Source organism: Austrofundulus limnaeus, unplaced genomic scaffold, assembly GCF_001266775.1.
Source record: "Austrofundulus limnaeus strain Quisiro unplaced genomic scaffold, Austrofundulus_limnaeus-1.0 Scaffold160, whole genome shotgun sequence".
Lineage (NCBI taxonomy): Eukaryota > Metazoa > Chordata > Actinopteri > Cyprinodontiformes > Rivulidae > Austrofundulus > Austrofundulus limnaeus.
The window spans coordinates 668,089-682,006 of NW_013952562.1; the positions used below are offsets into that span (position 1 = coordinate 668,089).

General features: G+C 41.2%; 1 protein-coding gene across 1 annotated transcript in view; it reads left to right on the plus strand.

Moving 5' to 3' along the window:
- Positions 1-13,918, plus strand: part of gfra4a (GDNF family receptor alpha 4a) — a 228,059-nt gene that overhangs the window by 165,909 nt on the left and 48,232 nt on the right. Inside the window, exons 3-4 of the mRNA XM_014017074.1 lie at positions 5,063-5,344; positions 11,112-11,192. Coding sequence (XP_013872528.1) covers positions 5,063-5,344; positions 11,112-11,192 — 363 coding nt within the window. The remainder of the gene's footprint in view (positions 1-5,062; positions 5,345-11,111; positions 11,193-13,918) is intronic.

Genomic DNA, 13,918 nt, shown 5'->3' on the forward strand with positions numbered 1-13,918 from the left:
GTGTGTGTGTGTGTGTGTGTGTGTGTGTGTGTGTGTGTGTGTGTGTGTGTGTTGTTTCATTCAGAAAACTTCCTTTCAACTCACAGCCTGCTCCTTGAATTATGCCAGGTGAAAGATGAGGGGGGGAAACCACAAGTGGAAAAGGGTGATAGGAAGGTTTTCAGGAGAAACAAAACATCTGAGGGAGAGAGAGTGAAAAACAAATTATTTACTGCAGTATGATACCATGTAGGATGAAACACATTTGAATGACAAGGCAGCCGATATCTGCTAATTGGTTTTTGACTGCATGTCTTTGAACTGCCGCTGTGGTGGAGCTCTGTTTCCAGGCAAACAGTTATCCCTTGCTATCTCAAGTGCTGCTTAATTTTCCATACAAATATCAAACCTCTCTCCACAGTGGATTAGTTGCAATTTAATAGAATTTGCAGTGTCACCGCTCACAGCGGCCAGTTTATTCCCATGAAAATTAGTGAAACAAATCTTGCTTCAAGGTGTCTTTCTGCTCCACCTTCAGTATCAGAAGACCAACACATACAGCACCACCCACATACAGTATCTGTTCCAACCTGCACCATTTGCACAAATAAAAAAATTATAAGGACCTAGTATTTTTTGAAGGAATGCTAATCTTTTGCTGCCTTTCATGCCTGATTTTTAGACTAAAACCAATATTTTTAAGTCAGTATGGAAAATCTACTGAGTTMTTGCCATTTTGCATTTACTGTTGCTGATTAAGTCAGCTGGTTCGGATGTTATCAGTCCATTAAATGGACGTTGTTAGCGGTTATCAGTCCCATAGAATGGCTTCAGACTGTCCCAACAGTGCCCCCTAGTGGGTTACCAGTGCCATATACATTGGAATGTAACAATCATCTACCGCCGGAGTCCGGTCTACTTTATTGTAGCTGATCTCATTTTCTCTAAAATTAACCTTAGTGGTTTTATGCCTCATATTAACCAGATTGCATAAAAAAACCTTAGTGGTTTTATGCCTCATACTAACCAGCTGACAGTCTGAAGCCATTCTATGGGACGGAGAACCCACTAGGTGGCGGTCGGGACAGTCTGAAGCCAGTCTGAAGCCATTGTATGGGACTGATAACGGCTAATAACGTCCATTTAATGGATGATAACATCCGAAGCATGTTATTAAGTCCCTGTCACACTATAACATTTTAGAGAACTTATGAAAAGTTTGTCCAACACTAAAGATGACTAAGCTGAAGATGGAATTTAAAAAMAATCTACTGTAAGCTTCTTTTGGACCTATACATACTGYAACRCTAACAAYTAGATCGAATAASTAGCTGATACAAGTAAAATAGTCAASAAAATTTTCATTAGTCAGCATAAGTTGTCCCAAACGTCAGACTGTGACAAGACCTTAAGATGTTGCAGTCAGCCAGTTGAACTGGGTTGACTCCAAAAGTGAATCAGTTCTATAGTAAATAATTGCTTTCTGACAGTGTCCTTTAAATCCATGCAGTGGTTCATGAGATATTTTGCTGACAGACAATTAGGGTTGGCGATACATGCCAAGGTTCAAAGTAAAATTGTCAAACTAATGTGTGGGAAGATGTCAAAGTACTACCTCAACAAAATATTGGGTTCAATMTTTGTGAATCTGGCTGAAATTTTCTTACAGCTGTGCCAGACGTCTTGAATTGGGTTTAGTCCAAAATCTGTTCTAGATTTCAATGAATATTTGCTGAAAAAGATCATTAACATCCTACAATGATTGATAAGATATTTCACCAACAGACAGAGTTTATTCCAATAGTTGTTGGTAAAATTTTTAAAMACAAATCTTGTGCAGTGAATTAATTCTCAGAGTAAGGATCAATCTGAGCTGCCAACACACCAAATTTGAGCTCATTCTGTTTAAATTAATTGAGTTTTACTTGTTTTGTATTTCCTGAGATTGCTTTGCTGTAGCAGCCAAAAGTGTATTGACTGTAGACATATATCCTGATTTGCATCTCACTATGCTGTTTTTTAGCACAAAATAATCAGAGGATGACATCCATCCATCTGTCTGTTACTAGTATGTTGCTACAACGTTTGATGGTTAAGATACAAGTTCCTTTCAAGACCTCATCCAAGAGAGGTTTCCTACATTAGTAGTAGTAAATACGTACTTTCAGTATGAAAGTATAAGTGTAACAAAACAATCTCACAAAGAGTTCACCTCTGTCTGTCTAAACTGGGGGGAGTAAACCCGGTCCTCAAGGGCAGCTATTCTGCATGCTTTAGATGTTTCTCTGCTCCATCACATCTAATTTGAATGAATGGGCGATTAACAGGCTTCTGCAGAAATTGAAGAAGCAAGTCAGTCACTGAAGCAAGTGTGACAGAGCAGGGAAACAAGTCAAACATGCAGKAGTGACCCTGGAAGACCAGGATTGCCCACTCCTAGTCAAGGCTTTTATTGACAGCCTGATACCAGATTATGTTTTTGAAAGATTGAGATGTTTCCTGCTGGGAAGTTACATTACATTACATTACATTACATTACATTACATTCACATGTGCAGCAAACATCAACTATGAATCTACATTAAATCTAAAGATTCTGTGTCAATATGTGACTTATCTGTTCTACAATTTAAGCCAAGTTATTATTGRTCTGCTGACAGAAAATGATCAAGCCTTAGCCAGGACAATCTTTCACGTCGTGTCACTCGAAAAATGGTGATTAAATCAAATCTGATTCATAAKTGATTGCAGAACCAACTCACTGCACTTGACGTCTCATCAATAGTCAGTGTCACAGAAATTATTTGGAGCGTATTTTCTAAAAATCTGTCAAGTACTGACTATTTTTTCTTCAGTTATTCAGAATAGGCAATATTTGTGTTGCATCATTTTCAAATGGTGCTGAAAWGCAAAACAGGTAGTAACTGATGGTGAAATCAATGCAGCCTCCTTTGCAAACTTTTTGTGTTATTTAGCTCACATATTACACATTTYAATGCATTAAAATGTAAAATGTTTAAATGTATTCTGCTATTACTAGGCCATATGTTTACAGTGTAATACACTGTAACACGTTTTTACAGATGCACGATCTTTTAAATTGATAGATATTGTATTATCTTATTACATTAGAAAGAGTTTGTGTGAGAATGTTGATGGAAATGATTATGTTTAGTGTGGCTCTGAATAAAATTTCTGCYACATTAGTTGTTTTTTGGAAACAAGAAACACCCTGGTTGTGCAAGTCAATACTGGTTCCCATTCTCGTACACCTCTGAACTGCTGATACTGGTTCCTCTCTAAAAACTATGATTAAAAACACAAAATCTATCTAATCAAATTCATCATACATTAAACAACTACTATTTTTTGGATCGATCATTCAAATCCTGCTGCATTGTTTTTGGGGCTCAGTTGTGGAGCGTGTGTATGTGTGTGTGTGTTTGTCGGGTGGTGGTGGTGTGTGTGTTAAGTATCTATTATTAAAGATATAATAAACTGCTGAGGGACAGATTACCACACAGATTTCACACTGCGGCTCAATGCAATGCTAATGATCATATTTTATAATAACCATGTCAATGGCTGCAAAAACATTAGTTTTTCACCAAAGTAGTCAGTGGCCAATTAAAATTAAAAAGCTTGAACAGAATGCACTTACATTACTCAGAGGAATATATTTCAGATGGATTCTGTCACTGGTTGTAAACAGGAAGTTGGTATTTAATTATGCAGATAGTTTGTAGTTTGAATGATTTGCTGTATTCAGAAGATAATCTGCAGACCAGCTTTAGGCAATCAGAGTCAAGCACAGCTGACCTTTTTAGTTACTTTTTGAAAAGAGTTTCTGTGCAACAATTCAAGCTCAAATTATGCGTTGGGGGTGTGTGTGTTCATGTTCAGCTGCAACCAAARTTTTAGGTCAGYATCTGTAAATTTGACTGATTTCKAGCTTTTTGTGTTTGGTCATTTAGTCAGTCAGTTTTAGAGGCGATTCAGTGATGAGTTATAGTAGTTTCATTCAAATCTGTCCATCAAGGTATTTTAGTAACACACACACCAACACACACATACATTAGCAAAAACACTATCGTCCACTTTCACCTTTCTGTAGCAAAACCTGTTTAAAATTTCCRCATATGTCTGGCCTAGTTCTGGCACAGTTCCAGAGGTGGTTCATGCATGGGCCAGCACCACATAAAACAAACCACAACTGGACCAGTTGTGACATGCCATTATAAAAACRATACCATCACTGCTAGCTCTGGCTTACATCTGGTTGACAAACCACTTGCCATGCCAGCAGTTAGCAAGAAGTGCTAGCTAGACATCAGATCTGACCCACACCTGTCTGCTATGTGGATTTATTGCAATGACAGAAGAATAAATACCACAATAAAACTTTTGAACTTTTCACATGGTCACAAAAAAAAGAGTGAAAGCCAGAAGGTTCAGCGGTTAGCACCAATGCCTCCAAGGGCGTAACTTTAGGTCTACCGTTCGGGGGCTTGTGTTCTAAAACCCTGCATATCATTTTCAGCAGTTATGTTTGAACCTACAAATATGACATCGTAATTTTTTTTAAATCAGGTCAAAGTTACCTAAAGACAACAAGAGAGTATTTAATCAGTTAATTTCTATTGTGTTTGAGCAAATGATGTCATTTTATTGGGGGACTTATATTGACTGGATCAAATTATTGTGGGGGTCATAACCCCCCTAACCCCTCCGCAAATTACGCCTATAGATGCCTCACAGCAAGATGATCCAGATTTGGTCCCCACTTTATATGTAGGGTCTTTTGTGGAGTTTGCATGTTTTTTGCATGTTAGCGTGGATTTTCTCAGTGTGCTCTGGTTTTCTCCCACACTCCAAAAACATCTTGGTTGGGCTGCCTTCAGGCCGAGGCCTCCCTTGAAAAAGAGATCTGTGATCTCAATSGGATTTTCCTGGCTAAGCAAAGGTTAATAAATCAATTTTAAATTCATCAGATTTCACTCTCATCCTGTGGTTTCATTGCCTCTRTTAAACTAAGATGATCCGTCTCCTCAGACTGAATATCACTTTTTGTCTCATCTTCCAGGAGTTCCACGCCTGGTTCTCTCTGCAGGCGGGAGGGACTGTCTGCGAGCCGGAGACACGTGCTCCAGCGATGACACCTGCAGCCCACGACTGCGCACCCTCAGGCAGTGTGTGGCGGGAGATGGCAGCATGAAGCTGGGGCCCGGGGCGCGAAACCAGTGTGAGAATGCAATGACAGCGCTCTTGTCCACCCCTCTGCATGGCTGCCAGTGTAAACGAGGAATGAAGAGGGAGAAGAACTGCCTGAGTATTTACTGGAGTCTCCATCAGTCTGTGCTGCACGGTGAGACTGACATTAGCACACAGATAATGGCTGATTGTGGCGTGGGCAGCAGCATGGATAGTATAATGCTGGGAAACGCTTGTAGAAATAAATTAGGCCCACACCTCCACTCAACGGATTCCAAAATGAAATGAAAAGGGTGATTATTTTGTCAAAAACAGGTAAAACTGTAGCTCAGATTTGGATTATTCCACCCACACACATTATTCTTTATAATTTTTGTACTTCTTTCCGTTGCTCTTTTCTGAGATTGTCACTGAACCCCATTATTTATTATCCTCTGGTATTCAAACGCAGGAATTTAACTGGCACTCTCACTTTCATCACGACAAAATATATGTAACCGTACGAGGCTGACAGTGAGACACGACCTGCAGATGTACAGATAAAACAACAACCTGGGTTTTACATTCAGGATTCTTCTTGAAATGCTGTGTAGCTGAGATTAATGATGTCAACTACAGTATGTGTATTTTGTTGTTTTTCTGGTTGGGTGTTTATGAGTGTTTCTTCTAGTTGTTAGTTTCACATGAAAAGCAGCCAGTTTTAGAATAAACCAARCATTGTCAAATCAGAAGAAATATAAACTGCAAACATTTCAATCACAGAACAGGATATGTTCCTGCTTAATCAAAATTCCTCCAAAAGAAATCAGATTAGGGAGGTTTGGTGTAAAGTTAATGATATTCTGATCGACTGACTAATGATTACATTTTAGCCAGTCAATCAAAGCCAATTTCTTTCAGATATTTTCTCTTCGTTTGGTTCAAGCAGTTTTTCTTTTGTGCATACTTAACAGAGTGGGTGWAAGATGACAAGATGAGTTTCTAACAGCGTATGTTCCAAATGCTTACATCTACTGTATTGATGTACTTGGAGACATCATTAGTGATAGTGCCTGACCAAAATTTTATATCATGGTTTTTGACAATTTTTTTTTAGTCACAGCTCAGGCTGATGTTAAATTGTTCAAACGCTGCTTATTAATCAGCTGACTGCAATCAGCTGAAGTTACTCTCTTTCTGCAACACAGAAATTAAATCTTGTTTTTTTTTCTTTTACTATACCTCTGTCTGTGTTTTGTCCTTCCTCTGACTTTTCTTCCTTCCCTGGTTGTAGGCGTTAGTTGCACGTTTTGGGTTCGCATCACGTAAGCAGTAGGGTGGGGGGCACATGGCGGCAGGTGCATTTGTGAAGGAGGAGAGTTGAGCAAAGAATTTTGTTATTGGGCAAATTTACTATGTAGATGAAGTCTATCTGTGCAAAATACATTCAACAATGGCAAAAATAGAACATTTTTTTATCAATCAGTTTAAGCAGCGGTGGACATTTGAGTAGACGGAGAAATCGCCACCTGGCTTGTTATTGAGAAGGTTGCTCCAACAACGACACTAGCTTGCCCTGTGTGCTGCTCTATTTCCTCCATGAACGTTCAGCAGTGCTGCAAGGAAAAKGGTCCCCCATGAAACAGTTTACTGATGGGAGCAATGTTCCAAATGTGTTCAAACAATGTAAACCAGTATCCTGACTGGGAGTGATCTATTCCCAGTCTGTGTCCAAAAAGCATAAACCCACTGCCTGTCCCTCATGATCCAYAATCCTCTTGAGGCCTTTTCTTTTACATGCTGTTGTAATGCCCAGGAGGCTGTAAACCCAGCAATTCATGCTTACCATAAAACACCAGTTCCCCATTTTGGACATAAATGAAATTAAATAAATTTTAAACTATGAAATCAAACCTAAGAAAGTTATCCTGAGCTCTGTAAAATGGTGCAATTGGAAAGAAGTTACGCTTATAGTTTTCTAGAAAAGTTGATATGCAAATCTGAAAGGCGGGTATGTGACCAATGTAAACATAGCATTTTYATCTACATTCCAATATGTCAAATATGATACCAAATGACTCATTCAAGGTCAACATTGTGTTTTGATTTTTTAGTGACTTCAGCTGTTTCTGTAGGTAAACCAGGTTTACCTGGTAGGTGGAGAGGTTTATCTGGTAGGTGGCAGCTGTTCCTAAATTTTGTGTGTGATGACATTACAATAAGTAGTCTGTCYGTCCATCCGTTTTCTTCTGCTTATCCGGGATCAGGTCGCGGGGGCAGCAGCCTAAGCAGAGAGACCCAGACTTCCCTCTTCCCAGCCACTTGGGCCAGCTCGTCTGGGGCAATCTCAAGGCGTTCCCAGTCCCGGCGAGAAACATAGAATAGTKCACTGCAGGTCTTAATGCTCAKTTTCGACTTTTTGAAAAAATCTGATCTTTTGGCGTGAGCGTTCACATTACATTTTAAATGCGACCTGCATCAGACTCCAGTGTGAACGCTACACAGCACTGATGTGACTCGCATGCGCAGTAAAAGACATGACGTCTCATTCAGCAGGCTTGTTTGTTTACAGAGCTAGCATGGATGCTACATTTTGCACATCGAATCTGAAGTTGTTGTTTAATCAGAGCCGATTAAATAATTATCTGACGTGCTTGTTAAGTTCAGTGTTTATATCTGAACCTGCCTCTGACCGGATACTCCAGTGAAGCTTTTTATTTTTGAACGAAACAACGAGCTGGAAATAAAGTATCGACCGAGTAACTTTAGGATCGAAGCAACTGGACTTCTGTTTTGGAGCTGTAAAGTCATGGAACGACAAATTTAAACAGTGTGACTTGAGGTTAGTGACTTATCGATCCCTCACCCCCACCTCACTGATGAAAAAGTCGGATGGAATGTGACATGTGCGTTCACACTGCAGTCGCTTTGAAAACATCATATATATATATCGGATTTAGAACCACATACTGAAACAGCCTGGGTCGGATTTGGAAAAGATTTGTCGCAGTCAGACTGTCAAAAAAAATTGGATATGGGTCGGATGGGGCAAAAAATAGGATTTGGGTTGCATTTGCCTGCAGTCTGAACGTAGCCATAGTCCCTCCAGCATGTCCTGGGTCTTACTCTGGGCCTTCTCCCAGTGGGACGTGCCTGGAACATCCAGGAGGCATCCTAACCAGATGCCCGAGCCACCTCAACTGGCTCCTCTCGACGTGAAGGAGCAGTGGCTCTACTCTGATGGCTCGTTCACACCGAGAGCGTTTTGAGCTGCCAAAACGCGCAAAACGCCTCAAGTTGGACGCACTGCTTGGACGTATGTTCACACTGGAATGAGAAGCGGCAGCTGCAGCGGCGTCGGGGTGTGGGAGGAGCGTCTTGATTATTTTTCCGGTCTGGTTTGTTGTTGTGTGGTAAAATGGCAGATGAAATGGCGAACGGGATGGGAAAACACAGCAACGATCAGTTTCTCCTCCATACTTGCAAACGAATGCGCGCCAGTTCTCGAGTTTCTGCGTCTCATCAATAATACGTCACACAGGGTTGAACATCCGTCCCCTCGCCACCACGTCACAGCAGATTTGATTGGTTGTCGAGACGCGGCGAGCGGCGACGTTCAGATAAAGTTCAGATTTTTCAACTCGAGCGGCRGCAGCTGCCGCGAGCACCGCATGCTCGGAAAACACTCTGCCGCCCCTTCCGCGCCGCTCAACCCCTTGAGGCGCGTTCGCCATAGACTTTGCATGTAAACTGGCAGCTCCTGCCGCTCAAAACGCTCTCGGTGTGAACGAGCCATGAGTCCCTCCCAGATGACTGAGCTTCTCACCCTATCGCTAAGGGAGAGTCCAGACACCCTGCGAAGAAAACTCGTTTCGGCCACTTGTATCCACGATCTCGTTCTTTCAGTTACTACCCAAAGCTCGTGGCCATAGATGAGGGTAGGAACRTAGACTGACCAGTAAACCATGACAGACTGGTACAACGCCCGCATCACTGCAGATGCAGCACCAATCCACTTGTCGATCTCCCGCTCCATTCTTCCCTCATTCTTGAACAAGACCCAGAGATACTTRAACTCCTCCACTTGGGGCAGGACCTCCTCCCCRACCCGGAGAAGGCACTCTACCGGTTTCCGGCTCAAGACCATGGTCTTGGATTTGGAGGCACTGATCCTCATCCCGGCCGTTTCACACTCGGCTGCGAAACGCTCCAGTGAGAGCTGGGGTTCATGATCTGATGATGCCAGTAGGACCACATCATCTGCAAAAAACAGAGATGCAATCTTAAGGTCACCAAAATGGATCCCCTCAACACCTTTGCAGTGCCTAGAAATAAAAGTTATGAACAGAATCGGTGACAAAGGGCAACCTTGGCAGAGTCCAACTCTCACTGGAAATGAGTATGACTTACTACTGGCAATGCAGACCAAGCTCTGGCACTAGTCGTACAGGGACCTAACAGCCTGTATCAACGGGCCTGGTACCCCATACTCCCGGAGTGCCCCCCAMRGGAGCCCCCAAGGGACATGGTCAAATRYCTTCTCCAAATCCACAAAACACATGTACACTGGTTGAGCAAACTCCCATGCACCCTCCAGGACCCTGCTGAGGGTGAAGAGCTGGTCTGCTGTTMCACAACCATGATGCAAAACCACACTGCTCTTCCTGAATCTGAGATTTGACTATCCGACGGACCCCTAAATAGACAAATAGCCCGGCCACCAGGCACTCGCCAACATGCCCYACATCCAGGCCTGGCTCCAGAGTGGGGCCCCAGTGACCGGCGTCCAGGTGAGGGAACACTGAATCCATTTATTGTGTTCATCATAAGGGAGGTCTTTGGGCTGCACTTTGTCTGATCCCTCACCTAGGACCTGTTTGCCTTGGGTGACCMTACCAGGGACATGAAGCCCCTGACAACATAGCTCCTAGGATCACTGGGACACTCAAAACTCTCCACCACGATAAGGTGGCAGCCCAGGGAGAGGATAAGATAAAAMAAACAATAAGTAGTCATAGATGAAAAAACGCACTCTGGAATAATGGCAAATCCAAACAGTGCAAGAACATTTGTAGAAAAAAGCATAAAGTAATGCATGAGCAGCTTGTGCCAAAAGATCTGAAATATCTCTCCTCAATGCTGCACCTCTTACTGTTGCATTAGTAAAATCTTCCACCTACATCAGATAGTTGCTTTTTACCCTCAGTAGAGCAGTGACTGCAGAAAGAGTTTTACTTCATAAATAAACAAAGATAGAATCTGACAGCTGTGGAAGATTTATAGAACAATCAAAAACCTTTTTTTTTCTGGTTGAAAAAATCTTGTAATGTGAATCTCGTGTTTCTGGGTTAACAGCATTAAATTATGCTTTCTGATCTGTTCTCCTGATGTCAGAAGTCACACATACACTCACATCACACAGACACTGTCCTTRCATATTTATAAATGCTAGCAGGCAATCTGACTTTAAAAAATACACCAAGTGACTCTTAAACACTGTGATATTCACCTCAGGGAAACAAACCTTAACATTGTTAGTATTGAAATGAATGACATATAAGTTTGGTTTGCAATTATTCATCTCTCTCATTAAAATATTAACAACTTTTCAGTTTTTGGAGGAATGCATATCATATTTTATGCTGAAGTCTTCAACCAAAACCTTTTTATGTTGAAAAATTACACATATGGCTGTTTGGGTCAAACTTAAGTCATAACATTATGTGCTATGTGAGATCTAATAGAATCTGTCAGAGCTTGAAATATGTCTTCTGTTCTGCTTGCTTAACGTTTGACAATTTTGTTTCAATATTTTTTAACAAATTTCAGCAGTCATTTAGGGGTCACGCTGCATGTTTGCAGAAAATGTGATTTTTTTTTTGTTGTATTTTTTTGTTAGTGATATATATGCAGTATGATGTTTTTCTCTTCTGTATTGGCAGGACTCAGCTTGGTGGAAAGCTACCCCTACGAACCAGAGGAAAGGGGCTTTGACTATGTTCGTCTGGCCTCCATCGCTGCAGGTGACTGAGAGAGCAAGTTTTTACCTTACTGCCTTAAGTTAGCGCTCCTTACATCACAGGGAAATTGAAAATGTGACTGTGGAAATCATCTGCTGCACACAACACACTAAGAGGATCCCCACCAAGCAACCTGTCAAAGTAAATTCAGCTTAGGGCTCCATCATGTTGACAGAGCATGAGGTAGTTCTGCAGTTGGGTTTGTGAAGTGTTTGATGAGTTACAGCCTTCACTTCACTTTTGTCTTGCCTCTGAGCCTGTGGGCTAGCTATAGGGGTTGGTRTGTGCGGCTGTTTGCCCCTGAGGCACATTTTAATTACCTATTTGTTTTAATGCAGCTAGAAGCAGAACAACTTGGGAAAATAAAGAAGAGAGTGACACTGTGAGGAGAAGAAAAACAACAAACAATTTAAAAGAAGAGGAAAAACAGATATAGTGAGGAGAGGAGGCAGCTGATTTGATCAAAGCAATAGCTTTCTTTTTTTCTTTAAGTCCTGTTCACACTTAGCATTTTATATCAATTTTGGGTGATCTACTCCAAAATGTTTTGCACCCTAATCTTAGTTACTTGTATTTTATGTATAGAAACGACCAAATCGGCAACAAACAATACATAGACAGGTCTGTGACGTTTCGGTTAAAGTCACAATTTATGCAGATCTATAAAGACTAAATATTTTTGACATAACGTGGTTCAGATTTATCTTCTGATAAGTTTAATTACTTAACAGACATACAGTATTACAAGAGGGGACAAAAGGCACTTTTTGCTGATTAGTGACGTTACAAAGCTTATGGTGCGTTCACACCGAACGCGATTTCAGCTTCAAAATCGCAGCCAACGCTGAAGTTTGAAGCTTGTGCACTTTGAGGTCAGACGCAGGACAGCTGCGCTGCACGGCGACAGCCGCCCCGCCCCTCCCTCCTCTGTCGGTCTCTAATGTCGGACGAGGAAGTGGCTTTGCTTTATTTACAGACAGCCAGAACGTGTCACGTTCATCAGATAATTAATTCATAATTAATTCACCAGATAATTCAGAGAAGAGGCTCACAGCTCACTTTCAGGACTATTTTTCCAGTCTGATGAGTCGCTGTCACGCATTGCTGCGGATCAGGACACGACTGCAGGCACTCATTTCAGCTAAAGAGCAGGAGCTCCGTCTGTTTCAGGTTAGTGGACMTCATTCAGTAAACTGTCCCGTCGGAAAATATGTCACTACGTCACACAGTGGAGTCTCTCTGATTGGTTGACGCTGCGCGTCGAGCTGCAAAAGTTCAGATTTCCCAACTTCAGCGATTTGGACGATTTGGACGATCTGAGCGTTCGACGCTCAGATCGTCCAAATCGTCCAAATCGCGCTGCTCTAATCGCGCTTGAGGCGCCGCAGAACTTCCCGACGTTGCTTGAAGCGCGTCCACCATAGACTTTGTATGTAAACCTGCTGCTCCTGACGCTGAAATCGCGTTCGGTGTGAACGCACCATTAGTGTCACAACAAAAATTGAGATTTTACCCTGTAAATATCCAACACAGTGAAATGGTGTACTGATAACCATCAGCAGGTTTTACACAGCTTCACTGTAAAATAAACGTCTGCTCTGTGTTCAGTTAAGTGAATGAAAATATGTAACTTTTGTTATGTTATTGAGACAGGATACTCAAGCTCACAGTGACCACAGTGGTTCAGTCAGCTATGAAACAAATGGAACAAAAAAAACTAAAAAGAAACTTATCACACTGCATCTTGTTAATACATTATGATTAATAAAGTCCTGACAAAATGGAGAATTTTAGTTCATTAAAACTTTTAGCTCATAAAATGCTCTAAAAGCTGTGGTTTCAGGATATTTTAAAGGATGACTGTTCAATTATCTTTAATGACCCAGTATCTTAAGACTTTTTTTGTTTTTACCTCAAGACATTCAGGTAATAACTCTGCTGATTTTATAGGGTCACATCAGTTCAGTAGGAGGTCTTACAGCTTGGCTCAGTCATACTACTGAATAATTTGGATGAAAGGGGTCCAGACTTCCTCCAACACAGAGTTGTCACAGGTGTCTTCATGACCTCTCACTATCAGAGGTCTATAAAGTACTTGAAAAAAAACTAAGTAAAAGTAAAATTACATAAACAGAAAATGACCTTTGGAAGTAAATGTACTTAGTTACTATAAACCTCTGGAGCCAAATGTATGTCAGCAGCATGTTGTCTAATTAGGCCGCGCCCACCTTGTTGTAGTCCTCACCATCTCTCAAAGTGAAGCACTGCAGAATTTACAAGTCGCTGTATGTGAACCTGTTTGGTTCAGAGTGTGTAGAAGTACTTTTACTTTTACTTTCCCAGTTTTTGTGAACAGTTTTGTGACTTTTACTTGAGTTGTTTTCTCATCAGTAAAATTTATTTTTACCAAAGTAATTTTCTGTTCAGTTAACTTTACTTTTACTTGGTTGTTTTATTCAAGTATTTTATAGACCTTAATTTAAATTCCATATATTTAGGTAAATCTGCACCAAATTTGCTATGGTTGATCCTAATCCACTCCACTACAGGAATACAGTCCAATTTTGGGGGGCGTGGCCTAATTACTCAACTGCACCTCCTACAGTTATTTTAAAAATTTGCCCCAAGCCATGCTTGTACCTGGAATCATGAAATTCCTAAAAACAAAAAAAAAAAGTCTCTAAAAAGGACCTGAAAAAGTCTCCTGGAGTCATGGTCCAATCATGGCT